General features: G+C 39.8%; 1 protein-coding gene, 1 long non-coding RNA gene and 1 other non-coding gene across 4 annotated transcripts in view; 1 reads left to right on the forward strand and 2 right to left on the reverse strand.

The window, feature by feature from the left end:
• The window catches only part of IPO5 (importin 5), a 41,283-nt gene extending 35,713 nt beyond the window's left edge, over positions 1-5,570 (reverse strand). The window contains exons 1-2 of one of the 2 annotated variants that reach the window (XM_073212432.1): positions 5,515-5,570; positions 719-812 (exon numbers count right to left, since the gene is read on the reverse strand). In XM_073212432.1, the coding sequence (XP_073068533.1) occupies positions 719-808 (90 nt within the window). In that variant the 5' untranslated portion in view covers positions 809-812; positions 5,515-5,570. Of the gene's footprint in view, positions 1-718; positions 940-5,514 lie in introns of those variants that run through there. The other variant, XM_037024888.2, reaches the window with a different exon arrangement.
• LOC140843349 (uncharacterized) lies at positions 469-14,459 on the forward strand. The gene is made up of 3 exons (XR_012120993.1): positions 469-772; positions 9,964-10,113; positions 13,520-14,459. It is a non-coding gene; the product is annotated as an uncharacterized lncRNA (long non-coding RNA).
• LOC118973654 (U6 spliceosomal RNA) lies at positions 4,006-4,112 on the reverse strand. The gene has a single exon (XR_005063145.2). It is a non-coding gene; the product is annotated as a U6 spliceosomal RNA (small nuclear RNA).
• Positions 14,460-23,484: the final 9,025 nt, after the last annotated feature.

Here is a 23,484-nt window from a genome sequence, read left to right on the forward strand (position 1 = left end):
GACATCCCATTTATGTTACTAGACCACACATCTCTAGAGATGAAAGAAAATCTGTCTATAAGAAGAGCAAAGTAAGGTGGAAGCTGCTCAGAAAGAAACCCTAAAGCAACTTCACAAGACTGGGGGCAGGGGAGAGAGGAGGGAAATCCAACTTACGATGTTAGGGACCAGATTTAAGAGAACTAAACGGAAATAAGTGGAATGAAGACGACGACAGGGCAAGACAGACATTTCAAAAGGAGGAGATGGGGAAGAGAGGACCAGTCAGTGGTGAAGGAGAGAAGCAGGGATAATGGGTCAGGCAGCAGTCAGGGTTTGGGGCACCAGGAGGGCTGGGCTGGAAGGGCGGCGGAGGCTCCCACTGGGAGAAAGCGGGAAGGGGGCGAGGGCACCGCGGGGCCCGCCCCACACCCCACATCCCTCCTCGCCGCCCGGCTTCCCTAACTGGGCGGGGGCAGCGTGTCAGGAGCGGCCGCACGTGTGAGCAAGGGGCGGAGGGGAGGAAGCTGGCGCCGGGTGCCGCGGCTGCAAGGACCGGAAGGGCCCGGGGGCACGGCTGGGAGCCGCGGGCCGCCTCACACGTGGGCTCCGCGGCCACCGCCCGCCCGGCCCGGCCTGCGCAGCCGCGGCACATCGGCCGAGACCCGGCCGGGCGGCGTCGGGGGAGGGCCGGCACGCCGGCTGGGGCGCGGAGTCGGGGGGCGGCGAGCTCGCTTACCTCTGCCTGTTTCCGGACCACATTGTCGGGGCTGAGCAGGTTTCCCAGGAGCAGGTAGAACTGTTGCTGCTCCGCCGCGGTCGCCGCCATTGCGCTAGGCGTGAGAGAGCAGGAGGGAGGAGAGACGGGAGCCGTGAGGCGCGCTGGCGGGCCGCCGGGAGGGTTGGGGGCGGGCCCAGCGCGGGGACCTGCACGAGCGGAGGCGCGGGGCTGAGGGGCAGGGCGGGAAAGGGCGGGGCAAAGGGGAACGGGAAGGACGGGGCGGGAACTCGCAACCCCTCACCCCGCCGGCGCCGGCGCCTCATTGGCCTTTGGTGCGGGAGGCGGGGCCGAGGCCGCCTCTCCGGGCGCCGCGCGGATTGGCCACGCACCCTGCGGTGCCGTCACTGGCGGCGCGCGGCCGGCCGCCCCGCATGGCGGGGGCGATGCGGACCGGCCTGGGGATTTTGCATCCCAGCCGAAGCAGGCGTATGTTGCTGCGATGGCAGGCGGAGTGTGCTGGCGGGCCTGGCCGCGGCGAGGGGCGTGAGGTCCGGCTGGGGAGGAGGGGCCAGCTCCAGAGCGCGGGAGATTTCGGCGCCGCAGGCTGGTCGGCCCCTCTCCTCTGCCTTCGCCAGCCTCTCCAGCGTCTCGTGAAGTGCCCGCAGATTCAGCTCCCTCGGGCCCAATGACTGGACACCCCCTCCCTTACCACGGGCAGGCAGCCTCTTTGAAACCCATTTCCCACTAAAATTCCACCCCTCAGGTCCACCCCCCACCCCGTCTGTCCGACCCTCTGACCTCCCCCAGGACTATATGACGCAGGCCGTCTCTTCCACCGTGCACTCCAGTGACTCACACCGTGGGCTTGCTGGGGAGAGGGGTTACTAAGCCTTGGGCATTCCTGCCAGGTCTCCCTTCCCCAGTCCGAGGTCATCCTGAGATGTCCACGTAGCACACGTGCTTCCACCCACTCCCCACCCTAGGATCTGTGCCTGTCCTCTTGAATTATGTGTTGGGTTGGGTTCTTTCAGTGTTTGGGGTTAGTTGAGTTAGATGAGGCCCTACCTAAACCAACGCTGGTTTGTGGGGCTGATCTCTCGGTAAGTTTTTATTGATTCCCACCGGTATTAAGAGGCCCAGAGGCCTGGTAACAGTTTCAGCATATTAATGCATAGGTAATACACCAAATCTTTCTTTGCTACAGGAGTTGCCAAAAGTCGAGAGCAGTGTTCGAATCAAAGGGTACTCATTTTGAGCCCCTACTGTGTCCAATGCACTGGGCTAGGGTAACAGTGGAGAAAACAACACAATTCATTTTTGCCTCAAAAGGACACATTACTAGGGAAGAGGTTCCACATTGTGTGAGATGGCGTATGTACTACACTTCTGGCAGCCCCCAGTATTTAACTTAGGGAATTTAATTTCCTGTTGACTATTCTGCTGAAGTTCTCTTTGGACATCTACTTAAGACATTTGCTTTTAGATGGATGATTTTAAACCTTGGCTGTACTTTAGAATACAGGCCGCTATGTCTCAGGCTGAGGACCTGAGATCCCCATGTAATTGGGATTGTCAGCCAAGGTCTTTTAAAGTATTCTAATTGATTCATAGAGAAAACTCCCTTAGAAAGTTCTAGCTGTGACAGTGATAGGGCTCTCTAGAAGAGATCTGCACACCTATTTTTGTAAAACTTATGTTTCTTAGATGTGACAATTTGTCATTCTTATGATGCATTATTTATGCAAAGACACCATTATGTACATTATTTTGGGATAATTTTTTGCTTGATTTTTATTTTGATTTTTTTGTTAGAAGTGGGCATGTCTGGATTCTTAGGAGGCTTTTTCCTCACCCAAAGTAATTAAGATTTGGGAAATTATATACTAAAACAACCATTTTTAATGACTAGGTTACCAGTGAGAGAAGATGAATTGCCTAGAGGCTTCCTCAAAGTATGGCCTGATATCCAGTTACTATTTAATACCTGCTATGGTATGTGTGTTTATTGGCAATGACTCTGTAGACTGCATATATTTGTTTAATTATTATTAAATAATAGAAATGCCAACAAAAGTCCACAGATATGTCAGAATGGGGAGCTTGTTTTTTGATGAGGCAAAGCATAACTTATTATTTCAGGCTAGAAAAAAACCAAGTTGGAATCAGTGGTGACGTCAGCTGCTTAGAAAATGAAATGACAGCCCTTGAACTTGAGTTGATTTGAGTTTTAAATCTCTTACTATTTATCTAATTTTGAGTGAGCACTTAATGTCTTTAAAGCCTCAATTTTTCATCTATAGAATGAAATAATAATGGCTGTTAAGGTATGATATTATTAATCACAAAAGTTCTAACATTAAATTATAATTGGAAATTAAATGGAGGGGTAGAAACGTTTGAGTCTTACTCTTGATGAGTTGCCATTGCTTTTGGGTGGAGTAACAGTGGATGACAAGCTTCTGATACTTTTCTCTTCACCTTATTAGACCTGACACCACCTCTATTTTGGAGGCATATTTGCTTAGAACATTTACAAGCCCTTATGAAAAACGGTGAGATTGGGAAAATAGAAGATGGGAAGTTTCTCCCAACTGGGACATGAAATCTACGTAATTTGGGACTTTGATGTTTATCAGAAGGCACTGCACAGTCTGGCACAATTTATTTGTAATACTGCAGGAGGCAAGATTCTTTAACAAGAGAGCGTCATCATTCTCTCTGGCTAATGCCCTTAGTTTTATGGGCTTTCATGTTGATGGAGTGTTCTAGAAATGGGAGGTGGATGGAAAAGTTAGGCTTTTTATAAGACCTCTGAAAGCTTCTCGGCTGGGGTGGAATTTGGTCTTGTCTGTCATTTCTGGTTTATGGAGTGCTGAAGGTAAATAAAATAATATTCTCCCAAATGAACAATCTAATTTTTTTAAAAGTTGCCTCAGGACTCCAAAGGAACTACAGCTGCTTGACCTGGTAGTTGCAAGTACATGCTCTCTGTATCACAACTTATTATGAGGGTCAGTTTAGATGATATAATTGAAAGTATTACAATCTGTAACTGTACACAGATGTAACATGATGATATTATTTACATGTATTTGTATTAATAGTTAACATGGTACAATGAAAAAAACGTGGCTTTGTTTTCTCATCTGTAAAATGGGTTACTTATTAATAGGTGTTGTAAAAGGATAATATTCATAAATGCACATAGCATGGTGTCTGCATAGTAGCTTCTCAATAGTTCTCAGCTATTTTGGGGTTAAATAAGAAATAGACCTTAAACAAGGAATTACTTTTTTTTCTTTTTAAAAAATATGGAATGCTTCACGAATTTGCGTGTCATCCTTGCGCAGGGGCCACGCTAATCTTCTCTGTATCGTTCCAATTTTAGTATATGTGCTGCCGGAGCGAGCACAACAAGGAATTACTTTTAAAGCTATATTTGATATAGATGTATGCATCACATTTGTGTGTATATAAAATATATTTGTATCCTTGCTATTAGTCTTCCAATTATGCAGAATAAAATAGTATGTGGAATGGATTACGGATAGTTAATAGACACTTGGCTGATAAATAAGATTTCTAACTCTGTCTAATATTGATGTTATTTTTTGCTTAGAAAAGAGCCAGCAAAACAGATGAGAATTGCTGAAAAAAGTTGTTTTCTGAAAATAAAAATGCGTAACTGTTCACATGTCTTCAGCTTTTTGTTACCAAATCTTTCAAGTTGCTACTTTTGTCTGTTACGGTCTGAGCATGCCAAACAGGCAAGTGAACCCTTCACATTCCTGAAGCACATTGCACACCATAGGCTTTCTGCACACTGCTGAATTGAACACTGAATTGAGGGAATTTGGACTCCAGTGGTTTCTTTGGCTCTCTCTCCTGTAGTTTTACATATACAATTCACTAAATGTCTGCAGGTGCCTGGGTTCATTTTAGGGAGGCACAGAGTTCGGAGGCTAGGAGCATAGGCTCCAGAGCCAGCCAGAATGAGAGTTCAAATAATGAATTCACAATTTCCATGTTGTGTGATCCTGCCCAAGTTAATTAACCTTTCTTAGCCCCAGTTTACACTTCTATGAAATGGCGATAACAGAAGTATCTTTCACCATATGTTAAAATACTTGGCATTGTGCCTGGCACAGAGTATATATTTAATAAATGTTCCCTGTCATTACTAATACAGATCAAAACCTCCACAATTTGTAAGTTTAATTCTGATTGTACACCTTCCTGTTAGATTATTACTTTTTTATACTCCAATTATATAAGTGGTCATGTTATAGTAATGCATGATAATTGTGGTTAAGCAAAAAATGTTTAAGTTTGATGTGATCATCATACAGCATTTTAAAGCAATTTACACCTTGAATGCTCAAGTTGCATGGCCTCATGTGGTAGTCACTAGCCATTATGGTTATTCTTTACTTGAAATGTGGCTAGTTCGAATTAAGATGTGCTTCAAGTATAAAATACATGCTAAATTTCTAAACTTAGTAGAAAATTAAGAATAACATTTTATATTGATCAGATATAGAAATGATAATATATTGGGTTAAATAAAATATGTTAATTATATTTATTAATAAGCTATAATTATCTACTATATTAACAATTTGCCTGTTTTTACTTTTTAAAATATGGCTACTGGAAACTTTAAAATTATGTATTTGACATGCATTTGTGGTTCACAATTGTATTTCTAATGGACACTGATTTGTTAGAGAATAAAATAGCTACACATAGGTATTCTATATACTTTGTTCATTTAGATTTAGGAAGTACCTTGTCACAAATTTAAAATCAGTTACCTTATAGTGCTTTCCGCTGCTTCCAGTTTTCAGACTTGATTCTCAGGGATTTGGAGACATGGTACAGCACTTTCTGAGCAGCGTTCCTTGCTTAGGAATTTCTTTTCCCTGCTGGTTTGACATTAAAGAATTCTGTGAACCTTTGGAAGGTAAATAAGACACCAGATTCTATCCTGTGGAATTAATCCTTGTAAGTTAAATCAAGGAATGGTTAAGTGCTGAGGGGAAGGGTGACTACTTTTTATTTTTTTGATGTTGATTATTTTCATTTAAATGTAGTAAGTGGATTTAAAAAACCATCATTTACTGCATTTTAACACGAAATGAAAATATAACTTAGCAGAAGGATTTAGTTTGAAGTTAAGTGTTGTCCTTAGAACACAAATAGGTTGAAAGTAAAAGGATGGAAAAGGATATGGCATGCAAACAGAATTCAAAAAGGAGCCAAAATGGCTGCAATACTAATATCAGACAAAATAGATTTTAAGATAAAATTATTATCAGAGACAAAGAAGTATATTTTAATATGATAAAAGTGACAATCAATCAGGAAGACATAACAATTGTAAACACATGTACTATCAATAGCCCTAAAATTCACGAAGCAAAACTTGACAAAATGGAAGTGGAATGTTAAGCAGGCATTTGGACAGAGGGGCCTGAAGCTCGGGAAAGAGGGCTGGAAATATCAATTAAAGTCATTGCATCCATGGCATTTAAAGCTGTGGAAGTGTATGACATCACCTGGGGAAGAGAGAAGAGTCAAGGTCTCAGCCCTGAGACATCCCAAGACTTAAGAGGCCAGGCAGAGGAAGTTGCTACTTCATACGTATTACAGATGTACTCGCAAAAGGAAACTGATGGTAGTAGACTGAACATTAGTCACCTTCAATGCCAATTCTCTTTCGATTTCTGGTTGCAAGCGTTTCTTGAGCACCTAGGAATCCACTACTGATGTAAAGATAGTTGAACGAACGAGTTCGCACAAGTATTAAAGAAAAAATAAGCTACAGAACACTATCTAAAGGGATTATTTTTATTTTTTAATACTTCAGTATTAGTAGTATTTACTTGGTGCTAAGGACATACTATTTTCTCTAAATTTTCTTAAACTATTCAGTTCCCCTACAATCTAATCTATTTTTCACCTCTCACTTAGAATTAATGCTTTAACAATATGGAATAAAAGAGTCATTAAAAAATTGTATCAAAGTAATACAAAACTGTCCTCCCATCTCAATCCTAGCATTTATCTAAATTGTTTAAGCTTAAGTTTTTGCTTAATTATCTGAGAAATAATGGTCCCTGCCTTTTTCAAGAATATGTAAAGGGAATGGGAAAAGCAGGAATGTGTCTTAAGTCCTACCTGCCATGTAAAATAAGAATGATATTGGATCGACATTATAGAAATGTTTGTGTTAGATGGATTCGGCTATACCATATGCTAAATATTTTCTCTGAAAACATAACCATATGTAGGAAAGCTTGATAGCATACAGCTTAAAGCTGGAATATTGGTACGTGCATCTAACACCGTCATTATAGAGGGACCCCATTCTGTTACTAAGCAGGCTGGTCACACTCAATTTGAGGACTCCTCTTCTTTCAGGGACTCTGCCCATAGGCGTGGACTGTTTATTGGTTATAAGATTGAGAATAAAGGCAAAATCTCTTCTGTGGAAAGAATACTATTCTATTTAAAAACAAAAGAAAATAGCAATACTTATGCCGATAATTTAGAAGAAGCTTTAGAGTAGTGGTATCTAATGTCTTATGGTGAGAGGGTGGTCAGGGGAGCCCTCTGTGAAGAGGTGACATTTGAGCATCTGAGAATGGATTGCTTCATGGGAATTAATTTAAAAGATTAATATTAAAAGTGCCCAACCATTTTTTATATCAGATGTTTTTTCTACCCATAATAATAGCTAACAAGGTTTTGGTTTCTTTCTGTGTCTGAGTCCTAACTTTCTGCCTGTACTTTGTCTCATTTAATCCTCATATTCAAAATTTGAGGCTTCAACCATTTAGTCATGAAAGCATTTACTGAGTTCAGGAGATCCTGGTTCTAGTTGCAGCTCTACCACTGACCATCTGTGATCCAGAACTGGTCCCTTGATGCTTCCCTAGGCCTCTGTTTCCTCATCTGTAAATTGGAAGTGGGACTGAACTCCTAGGGTATCTTTCCAGCTCCAACATTTGAGATTCCCCAAGTCAATTATTGCACGGTGTTGAAATAGGGTGATGACTACACAGGCCACTTACTTAGGGTTGCTTATCCTGAAATGAAATTGCTCTGGATCTCTGGGATTTAAGGTCTTAGATCCTTGTCCGCTTTTTTAGAAGCGGTTTCTTTTTTCTTCCTTCCCATTTTCCTGTCACTCAATGGCCACTTGTAGCTGCCAACATAAAATGACAGCTGTCTCTGTCAGTTGCTCTCATCATCTGGTTTACTGTGCACTTTGGAACCCAGGTACCTAGTGCATTAGATGGTATGTGAAATAGGCACAGAGTAGAAAGCTGAATATATTTCCTGTAGAGTACCAGGCATGAGCTTTATGGCAATTATTTGGCCACTCCGGTATTTTTCCTTTGGGACTTCATAACTGTTCCAGAGGTTGGGCTCTAGGAGGAAGCTAATGCGATGCCCTGCAGAAGCTCTCTTGCTACTAGTATTGTGGATGTTCCAAAATGTACACTGTAAACACGTAAGTGAGAGAACAATAGGTCTAAATTTAAGTATGTAATAAAGGCATTGCCATTGCAAGTCCCTTGTGTCTAATGATTTTCTTTGTAATTTTGGCCTTTTTATACCTAGTTAGGGGATTAAGTTCTAGGAGAAACAGCGAAGTCAGGTTATCCATTAAGTGAGTAGTCTTTTGTCTACCTAATGATTTAGCTTTCCCACAATGAAAATGAATTATGTTTTCCCTCATTTTGCTTGATCAGTGATTTCTGAAAATTAAGATAAAATGTACCCAGCCTCTGAGAGGACAAAATCATAATGTATAGAGGCCAGGGTCGGACCTCTAAAGATTTTAAATGGAACTTATTTTGAGACACTTGAGAAATTATAGCCCTTAAGAGTCAGTCTGCTTTAAAGTATTTTTTTTCTATAAGAAAGTCAGAGAGAAAATCCTAGCAGATTGGATTCCCATTAGTTGGTGAATAAAGTGTGAAATGCTTAAGAAGTGAATATCCTAATTGTAGGAGAAAATAGTCGGACTTTTTGTTATAAAGGAAATATTCCTCAAAAAACTAAAAATACAAATACCATTTGACCCAGGAATTCCACTCCTAGGAATTTACCCAAAGAAAACAAGATCCCAGATTCAAAAAGACTAATCACCTGTATGTTTATCACAGCACTATTTACAATAGCCAAGGTATGGAAGCAACCTCAGTGTCCATCAGTAGATGAATGGATAAAGAAGATGTGGTACATATACACAATGGAATATTATTCAGCCTTAAGAAGAAAACAAATCCTACCATTTGCAACAACATGGATGGAGCTAGAGAGTATTATGCTCAGTGAAATAAGCCAGATGGAGAAAGACAAGTATCAGATGATTTCACTCATCTGTGGAGCATAAGAACAAAGAAAAAACTGAAGGAACGAAACAGCAGCAGAAGCACAGAACCCAAGAAGGGACTAGCGGTTACCAAAGGGAAGGGGATAGGGAGGGAGGGAGAAGGGGATTAAGGGACATTATGATTAGCACACATAATTAGAGGGCTCACAGGGAAGGCAGTATAGCACAGAGAAGACAAGTAGTGACTCTATAGCGTCTTACTATGCTGATGGACAGTGGCTGCAATGGGGTGTGGGGGGGGACTTGATAATATGGGTGAATGTAGTAACCACAATGTTGCTCATGTGAAACCATCATAAGATTGTATATCAACGATACCTTAATAAAAATAGAAAGGAAATAATACAGTTAGCGGTGGCCAGAGACAGAGCCAAATGTATATGATAATAATGTTCTTCCTTGGGTTCTGCAGGGATCCTGATCAGGGAAAAAGGCTGTGCCCATATATGGGTCCTGGAAAGGTTTCTCCCCAGAACCACCTGAATGAAATGAAAACTCATTTCTGACTCTTTCAGGATGGCTCTGCAGATAATGAGGACAATAGTTCACATTCTTTTGGGCAATTCTAAGTGATGCTTTCTAAGTACATGAAGGCAGTCACCAGCTAATTTAAGACACAATATCAAGGAACAATGAGCAATCATGTAATTCCCATTCTTTCATACTTGGTTTCTGTCTAGAAAGTTCTCAGAATCATTTCCTCTGGCCTTTCCTTCCCCTCAGACACTCCCAAGGGCACTCTGGAAGGTGAGGAAGCTAAAAGGGCTTCCCAGATCTTACCCAGAAAGCCTTTCCCCCCAGAATCACCCTAATTTGTCCCTTGGTATGGATTAAATTCTTAATTTTTTTCATGTAGATCTGAGGTTTGGGGATTACTCACAGTAGTCAAAGCTGTTCTCAGCACTAAGGTTGCCCCAGTCTGGATGTCATTAATCCCACAGTTCTGACCTCATGGCTTGGAGAGATCACCATGGAGACGTCTGACTGCAATTATGACCCGCTGCAGGTGAGCAGAGCCAGGCTGTTGGCATATTTCAATTTGCCCATCACACAAGCTTCACAGGCTGTCCAGACATTCGGATATTATAGGCTAACCCACTGTTCTCAAAGCCACAGAAGGCAAAGGGGGCCCTGGTCTTTGAGAACTCAAAGACTCACGCTGTTGAGTGCTACTCAGACTGGGTACAAATGTATCATCAATGTGAGTTTTTTTTTTTTTCAGTGTGAGTTTTTAAACTATTTTATGAGTAGTTTCTTCAACTGTGTATTTCAATTCTATTCTCAATACTGGAAAAAGAAACTGATCTATAGACAAAGATAATTTTATATGGAAGCAAGTGGAAATTGCCTCATAAATATGTTTATGGCATTTTGGTTTGTAGTTGAAGTTCTTATATAATGTATCATCAAGTTTGGCCTAGATTGTCCTGGTCCTTGATGACCTAGTTTTGCTACATTTAGTATTCCATCATTCTGTTAATTAATTTTCATAGGTAATTAATTAAAAGTAAATTTTTTTGGTTTTTAAAATTGTTTCATAAGACATGTCAGACACTTTTGGATGAGTCATTTTTTCCAGATAAAAAGTGAGGCTTAAGCACTTTCAGGGACTCTGAAAATCCTGCACGTTCTTTGGCACCCTGCCTGGCTTCTCTGCCCTCACTCCGTCATGTGTGAAGAGTGCTGACATTTTGGCTTATGGGCAGGGGGATGGCAGTGAGTTGTGCTCATGGCTTTTTGCTCAAGGCTCCTACCAAGAGTTAAAATTATGCAGGTTAAGAATCAGTAACTGGATGGTTATAAGGTCATTATAAGATGTATGAAGAACATATGAAAAGAATGAATCCCAGCCATTCCTACAATCCCTATGCTGCTGATGGTTGCTTGATTTTTATGGAAGGTGTTGCCTGACCTCGCCTGCCCTGGCTGACCTTTGGGTATTCCAAGTCTATACCAAAGACTGGGTTCAGGGGAATATCTGTTGATTTCTTCATCAGCCGGCACAAGTGGAAGAACAGTTGAATAGGAAGCATCATGGTAGATAAAGATAGGCTAGAAAATCAGACATAGAGAGGACAGTGGTAGGTAGTTGGCATGATGGCCCCACTTGCCTTTGTTCCACTTTGTATCCAGCCACACATAAGCCGTGAGAAATACTGGATAATCAGGAACTCCATGACTTGTTTTTCTTCCCCTTTTAAACATGTAAACTTTTTAATAATCATTTTGATATGAGATGTCCTGCTTCAGTTAACAGTAAGCTTGGAGCCTTCATGCTGCTCATACGGCTGCACAATAGTTCTATCGGGATAGTGGTGGGCATATTAATGATGGATAATATAAAAGGACTTTTGTTGAAAAAGAAAAGGAAGGAAAACTCCTGTCTTTAACTGTTAAACATTCAGGGAACCCATATTGTGTCCAAGTGATCAACTGTGGTGCCTTCAGCTGCCCCAAAAGTGGTCATAACTTCTCATTCTTAACTCCCAAATCTTACATTGCACCAACCCACTCACAAGTGGGTACATACTTACATCCTTGGCCATATTTTTTTGGGAATGTGGAGCCTACAGACTTAAAAAAGAACTTAAAAATATGTTTTAAATGCTCACATTTAAATGGAACGACATAATAATTCATTATAGAGATGAAGAGAAATGCTTGAAGGCAAAATGCAGCCTTTTCCCATTCATGGCTGCACCTTCATGGACATGTTTATACCAAGACCTGTGGCATTGTTTTTCTTAGGATGCGTATTCTCACACTACATCACGCACTTCATGAAACGCTCTTAGCTGGGGTTGAAGATAAGTCATGATGTAATTGAGACAAAAAGTGGGTTTAGTTTTTCAGCCAATAATTTTGAAATGCACATGAAGGAAATGAAGCACACTGCCTGAAAAGCATCTTCATAGACCCTCCGCTCTAAAGTTCATCTCTGATACAGCCAATGATATTGTAACATCTCCTATGTTGAGAGATAGTAACCACACTAGTGGGGTGAGGGTTTAATAATATGGGTAATTGTTGAACCACTGTGTTGTACACTTGAAACCAATATAATATTGTATATAAACTATACTTCAATAAAAAAAAGTTCATCTCTGCAGGAAGTGGGGACCTTTTGTAGTATCTTATCTTCAGTTTCCATTCTATGAAAAGCCACTGAGATAGGAAAATTCTTTCAAAAGTAAATTGATGTAACTAGAAAGGACTGGAAGAACTTGCATTCATTTGATTAGGACTCATATAATTCATATAATAAAGGACCAGATTTGAAACAACCCAGAGATTAAGAACTTTATCTGTACTTCTCCTTTCAAAAAAAAATTTTCATCGACCAAGGCATTTCTCCAGAGAAGATATACAGATAGGCAATAAGCACATGAAAAAATGCTCAACATTGTTAATCAGAGAAAAGAAAATTAAAACCACAATGAGGTACCATTTCACCCACTAAAATGGCTATAATCAAAGTCATAATAACCATGTTGGTGAGAATGTGGAGAAATGGGGACCCTCTTACACTGCTGGTGGGAATGTAAAATGGTACACCCAATTTAGAAAACAGTCTAGAATTTCCTCAAAAAGTTAAATGTAGAGTTACCATTTGACACAGGATTTCTATTTCTAGGTATATATCAAAAAGAAATAAAAACATATGTCCACATGAAAGCTTGCACATGAGTATTCACAGCAATATTATTTCATAAAAGCCAAAAAGGTAGAAAAAACCCAGACTGGTGAATGATAAACAAAATGTGGTATATCCATATAACAGAGTATATTATTTGGAAATAAAAAGGAATGGAGTACCATTTCATGCTATAATAGGAATGAACTTTGAAAACTTTAAGGAAAGAAGACAGACACAAAAGACCACATATTATATAATTCCATTTACATGTAATGTTCAGAATAGGCCCAATCTATAGTGAAAAAATAGAATAGAGGTTGCCTTGGGCTGGGTGAGATGGAGGGACAGGGAGTGATAATTAAAGGTACGGGCATTTTTGAGTTAATGATAATGATTTAAAATGATTGGTTGCACAAATATCAATATACTAAAAACCAGTGAATAATACACTTTAAATAGGTGAATTGTGTAAGTGAACTTTATCTCTAGGTTCCCTATCTCAACTTTTGATTATTCAGGCTGCCAGAAAATTCTTTTTTATTTTAGCCTCATTGTTTTGCTCCCTCTAATCAAAAGTCATTCCCTCTTGTTTTGTTTTTGGCAGAGATAGAGACAAGTAAAAAACTTCCTTATCTAGAATCATAATTCTTCCAATACTTGGAAGTCATTATTAAATTAGCTGTTTGGCGGAAACAATTTCAGAGACTTTAACTTTCCTTACAGGATTCATTTTTACACCGTTGTTCACCTTTGTACCTCTTTCGTTGCTTCTTAGCCTCTGGGCCTCAGATTCTTCATCTATATAGTAAGAGTGTTGGACTGGACCTCAAAGACCCCTTCTGCTCTTGAAGTTTTGCAAAGAATGTCAACATACTTTGAGAAAGCATGAACATAGAAAATGAAGATATTTACCTGAGCCACTGCAGGCATAACTCTGATCAGCGCTGAAAAGAATCTGGAAATGGGTTGAAGTTGCCATGTTTTAAAGTCAGTGAACACAGCCAAAGATGAAGTCAGGAGACTTGACTTGATATCTGCTTTTATGAGTCACTGTGAGGTTTTGGAGGAGTCACATGCCCTCTCATGGTTATTTCCTTTTATGTAAAATGGGCATTATATTATCTGCATACCTCCCTCTATGAAATGTTCCCGTTGAATGATTAAATGAGCAAATATTGTCATGCAAATTAAAAAAAAAAGATTTTACCAATGGTTTATATATAATTGAAAACAAAAATGCTGTCATTGAAACGCTTCTTTCCTTGGAAGAAAATTTATGTCCCCTAATTTTTTTGGGGGGCCCCATTTCACTTTTGGCTTATCATCTCTTAAAACTTAATGAATATGGCATAGTAATATTTAGAGCAAACATGTAAATAAAAGCTTAATGAAGTCATGATTAATGTGAAGAAAGCTAAGAAGAACATAAATTTACAGAATATTTCCTTTCAAATTCAGCCTTGTAAAAACCTATTTTAATTTTTTAACAGTTGTTAAGCATATTTCTAGCTGACCCTTCCCCGACATCTCTACTAATTTCACAATTAAGTTGTCTTTCTGGTCAAATCTCAAAACCAGACGTCAGGGGGCCATGTCTAATTTCTCCTTTGTAACATCTCAATACCTACAACAATGTGTGTACCTGGTATTTACTCAGCAAATACTGATTTTTTTTGTTGCCTGGTGATAAAATGTAAATAAAACAATGGAAATTCTTTTCGTCCAGATAGAATTTTTTGTGGGCCTAATGGTTTCTGAGAACCATAAAAGTTAAAGTATCTTAGACAACAAACACCTCATGATGTTCATGAGGTCGGTCACATAATAATGAGACTTAGAAACCTGCACAACAGACATTTGAGTTTGCTCACCTCAACAGGTGCTGATTATTAGCATAGGGAGGCTGTATACTTTTTCCAGTGATAACACCATTGCTCAAAACAGCATGGAAATTTCTCTGCTGGGAATTGTGTTCAGAGTTAGGCTGCTGTCTTTCAGGAGACTCAGCCTCATTACCTACAGTCACACAATGTGGTTAATGGTGCTTCTTTTTCCTCTCTTGTAAGCTACTGAGTGACCAGCAAATAGGATGCTTGGTTCAGGTGAGAAGGGTATTACGCCAATGACTGTGTAACTGGAGTCGGAGATGGGCCTGCCTATGAAGAAGGAATGGAAACGTCCACAGAGCTGACGTGGACATTGTTCTGGATACTTTCAGGTGGTGTGTTACTGCATCCTTGTAACAATGCTTGGAGACAGGAGGCATTTTGCTCAAGAATTGGGGTGTGTTGAGGAACATTTGCGTGAACAAATCTGAGTGGACCTTGCCAAGAGGCAGCTGCTGACAGGCCCCTCCTGCTGAGGGTCACCCAGCACAAAGTGTGCTGTTACTGGGAGGCCTCAGGGGGCACAGTAAAACCACTGCAGCTTCTTAGCACAGCAACAAAAAGTGCTTGTGAATGGTGGTGGTGGTTGGTAGCTCCCATCCGGGTCCCAGTGCACTGTCAGGTGCCGGGACTAAGGTGCTCGCCCGGGCCCGGGCCAGGGTGTTCTGAGGCCAGCTCTGCTCCCCAAGGAGAGGAGCCTCCAGGAGTGGGGTCCCACCTTCCTCCCTTCTCAACCTTTCCCAGTTTTCTCCGTCTCCAGGTGGTCTCACGGCCTCCCGAGCACTTGTTTAAGGATAAACGTCATGGGTGGCTTCTTCAGAGCTTTGCTTTCAGACTCTTTCAGAAAACAAAAACACAAAACCAGGTTTTGGCTTTTTAAACCATTGCTACATGTTTAGGTGAATTGGAAAAATCTGAACGTAGAAAGGTAGAGATCATCCACTTATTAAGACAGCTTGCAAAACTTAGGTACAAGATAAGGTCATTTTCAGATGGAAGACTGACTCTACATTCAGTGTGACATTGAGGGCCTCTGGATGGTGGAAATGTAAACTATTTTTGTATGTCTTCTTTTTCTAGTTTTAAAAATGCAGATATTGTTTCTATGTGAATAAAAGTTTTTTAAAAAAATGATTGCACTGATATGGCTTTTTATTGTGATAAAATATACATAACATAAAACCATTTTCACCTTTTAAAGTGTACAGTTCAGTGGCATTAAGTACACTCATGTTGATGTGTAACCATCCCACCATCCATCTCCAGAGTTGTTTTCATCTTCCCAAACTGAAACTGCATACCTATTAAACTTCCCAATTCCCCCACCCTTCACCTCCTGGCAACCACCATTCTACCTTCTGACTCTATGAATTTGACTATTCTAGGTACCTCATATGAATGGATCACAGAGTATTTGCCCTTCTGTGACTGGCTTGTTTCACTTAGCATACATAATGAGTCTCAAGATTTATCCATCTGTTAGAATTTCCTTCCTTTTTTTTGGGCAAATTATATTCCATTGTATGTGTCTACCACATTTTATTTACCCACTCATCCATCAAGGGACACTTGAGTTGCTTCCAGCTTTTGGCTATTATGAATGATATGTTATGGACAGGGATGTAGCTAACATGGTTTTAAAGAATCTATTTAGGAGATCAAATGCTCAACACTGACTATTTCTCTCTAGGAGTCTACTACTGATTATCCTTTTACCTGAGTTAATGAATGCCCTTGATTCAAAAGGAAAACATCATGCATGCTGAATTGGGGAAAGGAGAAGAACAAAGAGAGAAAAGATAAGCCACAGACAAAGCATTTATATCCAGAATCCATAAGAATTCCTACAAATTCATAAGGAAGAGGTGCACACCCAATAGAAAATGGGCAAAAACTTGAGCAGACACTTCACAATAGAGAAAACCTAAAGGTTGATAAATGAAACAATGTTCTTGGCTGAAAAATGATCAGGAAAATGCAAGTTAAAGCTGCAGTAAGACACAATTACATACTTACCAGAATGGCAAAAATCTTTTCAGTACTCAAAAAGAGCAAGAAGAACTCCCTATACAGCTGACAGAAGGGAAAACTGGTATAACCCTTTGGGAAATAGTTTACCATGCTCCTGTAAACTTGAAAATAAACATACCCCATGACCCAGAAGTTTCTTTTCTTGGTGTATTTTCCAGAAAAATGCATGCACACATTCACAGGGTATAATAATGTTCATGACAGCATTGCACCTAATAGCCCCAAACTAGAAACAGCCCAAAAGTCAATTACAATAAAACGGACAAATAAATAGTGGCACATTCATTTGATGGACTACAGGGCTACAGCCACACATATTGTGGATGAATCCCACAAACATAGTGTTTAGGGAAAAATGCCCCAATTCAAAAGCTTCCATTTGGGTAATGTTTTAATTAGGCTTAAATATGTAAAAGTTTAAATTTAAAAATAGAGTATATTTTTCACCTATGTTTTTTAGAGAAGCATGTATAGATGGTGAATATATAACAAAAAACAAGAATTGACTATCACAGGGTCAATCTGTGGGGAGGAGTGTGTGGGGCAGGAGACTTCTGGAGTAGGGGTACCGTCTTCTGACTTAGGTGGTGGCTATTTTAGAGTTTAAAAAAATATTTCAAAATAATTAGAGTCACCGGAAGATACAAAGTTAGTACAGAAGTTCCTGAATATCCTACAGCAAGTTTCCCCTAAATAATTATAGTAGAAATTGATGTTGGTACAATCTTTGTATATAGTTCTGTGGCATTCTATCACATATGTGATTTCGAGCACCCACTACCACTGTATGAACTAAAATCTATCACCACAAAGACCTCCCTTGAGCTATCCCTTCATAGTCACCACCCATGTCCTCTCCCCACCATCCACAGCCCCAGGAAACCAAGACTCTATTTTCCATCTCTGTAGTTTCATCATGTCAAGAATACTACATAAATGGAATTGTACCATATGTGACCTTGTGAGTCTGGCTTTTATAGTTAGCATAATGCTCTTGAGATCTACCCACACTGTTGTGTGTATCAATAGCTTGTTCTTTTTTATTTCTCAGTAGGTATTTTACTTAATGTATGCAGCAATCTGGACAGCCATTTACCTGTTCAAGGACATTTTGGTTGTTACCAGTTTTTTGCTATTACAAATGAAGCTGCTATGAACATTTGTGCATGGTTTTTGGTGTGGACATACGTTTTCAGTTCTCTGAGATAATGCTCAGGAGTGCAACTGCTGGCTTGTATGGTAATTGTATGTATAGTTTTATAAGAAACTCCCAAAGTGTTTTTCAGAGTGGCTGTACCGTTTTATGTTCTCACTAGCAATGCGTGAGAATCCAGTTTTTCTGCATCCTTGCCAGCATTTGATATTGCTGCTGTTTTTAATTTGAACTGTTTGGTAGGTGTGTGCTGATAGGTCGTCACGATCTCAGTTTGCATTTCCTTAGTGGCTGACGATATTGAACATCACTGGAGCAGGGTAATGTTATTTCTTCCGGCTTAGATAGTGGTTGTTTTGGAATTGTATATATCCTCAACACTCTGTATAGAGAAGCTGAGTAACTTGCCCCTCATTACAGAGCTAATTACCAGAAAGCTAATCAATGAACTCAGTTGGTGAGGTTTGCGAACTTGTGTTCTTAAGCGCTGAGCTGTATTGTTTCTTAGAAAATTAAAGCAACAGCAACAGTTATAATAAGGTTTTGCATAAATGTCAACAAAGTACTTTTTACAATTTCTTGGCATATATATGGTAGTGCTGTATGAACATTCCTGCCCCCAGCTTTATTGAGAGATAATTGACACATAACATTATGTAAATTGAAGGTGTGCAACAAGATGCTTTGACATACTATATAGTGTGAAATGGTCACCATAGTATGGTTAGTTAACACATGTATCACCTTCCATAGTTAACATTGTTTTTCTTTTGTGGTTAGTCATTTAATATCTACTCTCCCAGCTACTTTCAAGTGTACAATACAGTATTGTTGACCACAGTCACCAAGTTGTACATTAGATCTCATCTCATAACTGTAAGTTTATTTTCGCCTTTGACCAACATCTCCCTATTTCCTGCCCCTGCCCCCAGCTCCTGGCAACCACCAGTTGACTTTGTTTCTATGAAATTAACTTCTTTAGATTCTACATAGAAGTGAGATCATACAGTATCTGTCTTTCTTCTATTAATGTTATTTATCATTTTCTCAAGAAGAATACACAGTTGCCAACAATGTTACAATATCTTACTTGATCTGAAGCTATGCCAGCTCTGGAGACACACAGTAACATGAGCACAGAGACGTCAATAGGATTTGCTTCAGTTTCTGAATTCTGATATAGTTCTCAATTTTGAAAAAAAAAATTATTGCCTTGAATTTTATCTTAGGAAAGTAAAATTTTTTTCATGTCATGGCCAGATATTAGTAGTGTTTACTCAAGGTTTACTGAAAAACTGAGAATGCATTCTGGAGATGGAGACTATTAGATGTGGGACTTAATTTTGCTCTACTTACAAGCTAATAAGTGAGCCCGTTACTGTTTCATGAGTTCTGGGAATAGAGATTTCTGGGGCTAAGATTAAGGACTTTATTATTCATGGAGAGCAAGCAGCATGAACATCAGCATATTTGCTGCAGTTTTCTTTGCCCGTTAAGTCCTATGGGGACAATGCAATATAGCCCAGATGAATGCTACCCACGCAGTAGGTTTGAGATGCAGCTGAGAAACACTGAGCTTGGGAAATACAGCACTTTTAGAGCAGGCAGAAAGCAAGTCTGCCTCCATGGGGGACATTACCTCATCCCTCAAGGTTACCGGCTGAGAAACAATACTGTCCTGGGGAAAGAGCAGAGAGTGCTGAGAAAAGTAGTGGAGACTGAAAAAGTAAGGAGGAAAGTCCTCCAGCAATATGGGTCAGTAACAAGCAGTATTATATAGTGGCATAAAAATTGGCAAAACCTGCTGTCTGTAGTAACTTGGAAGATAGGAAATGCTGCTAATAAACTTTCAAATTTGACTGAAGAAATCACCAGGTAGCATGGTAAAGGTGTCAGTTTGTTGATCCTAAATGCATATGGTAAGGTAGAGGTGTACAGATGCATATGTAAATGCATATATATAAGGTCTATGAATCTTATTTGACAGATGAGGTAAAAATGCAACTGTTTAATTTGCAAACTGAATTTAGAGAAATATAAAGGATCCAAGACTTTCTGGGCCAAAAAATAAATTTGTTTATATCACAAGTATCTGCAGACAAGAAAGGACTCTCAAAATGAAATTAGGCCTGGGGCCAGAGTCCAAATTAAGTGTATGGCTGTAATGTCATACTTGAGATTACTGAAAGATTTAAGGCAGTGTGCTAGACTCTCTTCTTAGTAGACCAAAGAGCTCTGTCCCACTGCTGCCTGACTCAGGACCCCAAATAGATATAGACTTGTATCAGAAAGAATTATAATTTTACTTTGCATTTCCCTGATGATTAGTGATGTGGAGATCAATTCATGGGTCTGTTGGCCATCTGTATGTCTTCTTGGAAAAATGTCTGTTTAGGTTCTCTGCCCAGTTTTTAATTTTTTTCTTTTTCTGGTGTTGAGTTGTATGAGTTCTTTATGTATTTTGGATTTTAGCCCCTTATCAAATATATACACTTAATTTGGGCTTTGGCCCCAGGCCTAATTTCATTTTGAGAGTCCTTTCTTGTCTGATTTGCAAATATATTCTCCTTACAGTAGGTTTACTTTCTGTTTTGTTGATTGTTTCCTTTGTTGTGCAAAACTACAATGGGTACCACCTCACACCAATCAGAATAGCTACTTTCCAAAAGACAAAAAATACTGAGTGTTGGTAAGGATGTAGGGATAAGGGATCTCTTCTGTTAGTGGGAATGTAAATTGGTCCAGCCACTGTAAAACACAATATGGAGGTTCCTTAGAAAACTAAAAATAGAAATACCATACACCCAGCAATTCCACTTCTGGGAATTTACCCTATGTTCACTGCTACATTATTTATAATAGCCAAGATAGGGGAGCAACCCAAGAGCCCATCAATAGGTGAATGGATAAAGAAAATGTACTTATACAATGGAATATTAACTCAGCCATAAAAAAGAAGGAAATCTTGCCATTTGCAACAATGTGGGTGGACCTAGAGGGTATCATGCTAAGCTAAAAAAGTCAGATAGAGAAAGACAACTACCATATGATTTCACTTATATGTGAACAAACAAAACAGAACAAACAAACCAAAGAAAGACCCATAAATACTGACAACAGACTGTTGGTTAGCATGGGGAGGAGTGTGGAGGAATGGGTCAAGTAGGAGAAGAAGATAAAGATATATTTCAAATTATAAAATAAATTAGCTAAAGGAGTGGAAGTACAACACAGAGAATATAACCAATAGTAATGTAGTATCTTGGTAGGTAACGGGTAACTATATCTACTGTTGCAAGCATTTAGTAATGTATATAATTACTGAGTTACTATGCTGTACATCTGAAACCAATGTACTATTGTGTATCAACTATACTACAAATAAAAAGAAAGAATTGCAAATGTGACTTTTGCTCCACTGACGAAACCAATATCAGAGCCATAGAAATTTTCAAAATTTTGAAGACAGTGTTGCTGGCAAAAGCACTGCCAGCTTGAACTACAAGGAACAGAGATGGTTAAAATGAAAAAATGACCTTTGGACTCCCAACTTTCCACAGGCAGGAGGCAGACTGAGACAGTCAGCCAGTCAGCTATGAAATGGGCCATTTCTGATGGAAAAGAAAGGTTGTGTCAGAAGACAGCCCAGAGCCCAGAGTGTAGAGCCAAAAGTCTCCCAAAGAAATGGGCTGGATGGTTCCAGACCCAGGGAGCAGCCATGGACCCCACCCGAGAATGCGTGCATACTCTGCTTCAAGGGGACCTGTGATGTGCCAGTTCTATTTCAGAACTGCCATCAAAGAGTGACTCTCCCCCACCCCCAATCTTGCATCTTGAATAGGAGTATCTACTGTGGTCATCCTGCCTTACCAATGTATTTTGGGTGTGTGGGGGACAGAAAACTTGCCTTTTTGTTGTGTAGGTGCCCAGAATGAGAGGAGTTGTACCTGAGGATATGTCCCCAGGGAGTCTCGCTGGACCTGATATAGATGGTGAGATCTTAGACTTCGAGCGTGATGCCATAATTGGGTGATGTCAGGTTCCTGGGTTGCGATGGGTGTATTTTACACGTGAGAGGAAATAAATAATTGTGGTTAGGTGGAAGATGATGGTAGCTTGAAAAAAAAGAAAAGGCCATCCTATTGTACTGGCTTTTCCATCACGAAGGGGTTTATGGTTCCCCTTCTGAATGTGGACTGGCATTGCAACTTACAGAATGCCAGCAGAGATGATGCTGTATGGCTGCCGAGTCTAAGACTCGGGGAGAATTACAGCTCCAGATCTCATAATTTTGGAATGTTGCCCTATGTGAAGGGCCCAAGCTGGCCTTTTAAGAGACATGGCCCAGCCAAGACATACATGAGGACATTTTATCCCATCTCACCCTACCTGGGCAGCGGCCACAGGATTGGCCCTAGCAGAAAACCTGACTGGCTTAGCCATCCAAATTACTGGCCTGCAGGATCACAGATAACAACAGCAAAATAGCTGTTTTAAGTCATTACATTTGGTATGGTTTGTTAGGCCCTAAAAGTAACTGTTACATGAGCTGTTGATGCAAATTCACCACATAAAATCCTTCCAGAAGAGTGTCCCAAGTACAGTTACTTGGAAAACTGAAGTAGTATCTACTAAAAGCTACTTTATTATTCAGTAGCTCTGAATAATCCCAAACTGGTAGCATCCAAATTTCCATCAATGGTAGAATGGATAAATCAGTAGTGATATATTTATACTTTAGAATGCTACACAGAAAGAAAATGAAAAAAGAAATCTACTCCTGTAAACAACTACATGGACAAATCTCACAAACATACTGTTAAGTAGAAAAGCCCAACACAAGCAAAAGCACATAGTATGATCAGCAGTTGGGATACTGAAGACCTCTGCAGTGACAGTGATGACTGGAGAGTAGCCCATTTAAGGCTTCTCAGGGGTGGGTCATGTTCTGTTTCTTGACATGGGTGGGAATGACAAATTCCTGTTCATTTCATGATAACCCACTGAGCTGTAAACATGCTTTATGCACTTATCTGTATGTATGATAAAATTCAATGAAAACATTTACTTGAAAGAAAAGAGGATCTCAGATCAACACAGGAATGTGAGAAAGGGGAATTTTTTTTAATGCAAAACTAGGACTTTCCAATTTATACAGCCCATGTCTTCAGGGGATAATTTGATTTTATTTTGTCAAATATTCTGTCTGTGCCAGCTCTGATCACCCTCAAACAAACTCTTTTCTCTCATACCTAAGAGCTGTTTTAATTTTAATAACATTCATCAACTATGACTGGCATCCTTTAATAATTTGTAAATGTTGTGAATATCAGGAGAAGAAAACACATTTACTATTGATGATTTGTATAAAATTGTCTTGTGGCCAGTACAGAAATACTGGGAGGAAGAAGTGGAAAACGAGATCCAGAAACAGGCTGGACCCTGGTTATGAACCATCTTGAAAATACGCAAGGTTTTACATTTATTTCTTAGTGACTATTATCATAATTCTTTATTGTTGGATATTGTGATGGTTTATAATTTTTCACTTATAAATAGTATTGCAATGAGTAGCTGTACATTTAAGTATTTTCAAATTCCTGCTTCTTTCTTATATTGTTCTGGAAATGGAATTGCTGTGACAAAGGGTATGCCTATTTTTAATTTTGA

This window comes from Manis javanica, chromosome 9 (genome assembly GCF_040802235.1).
Source record: "Manis javanica isolate MJ-LG chromosome 9, MJ_LKY, whole genome shotgun sequence".
NCBI classification, from domain to species: domain Eukaryota; kingdom Metazoa; phylum Chordata; class Mammalia; order Pholidota; family Manidae; genus Manis; species Manis javanica.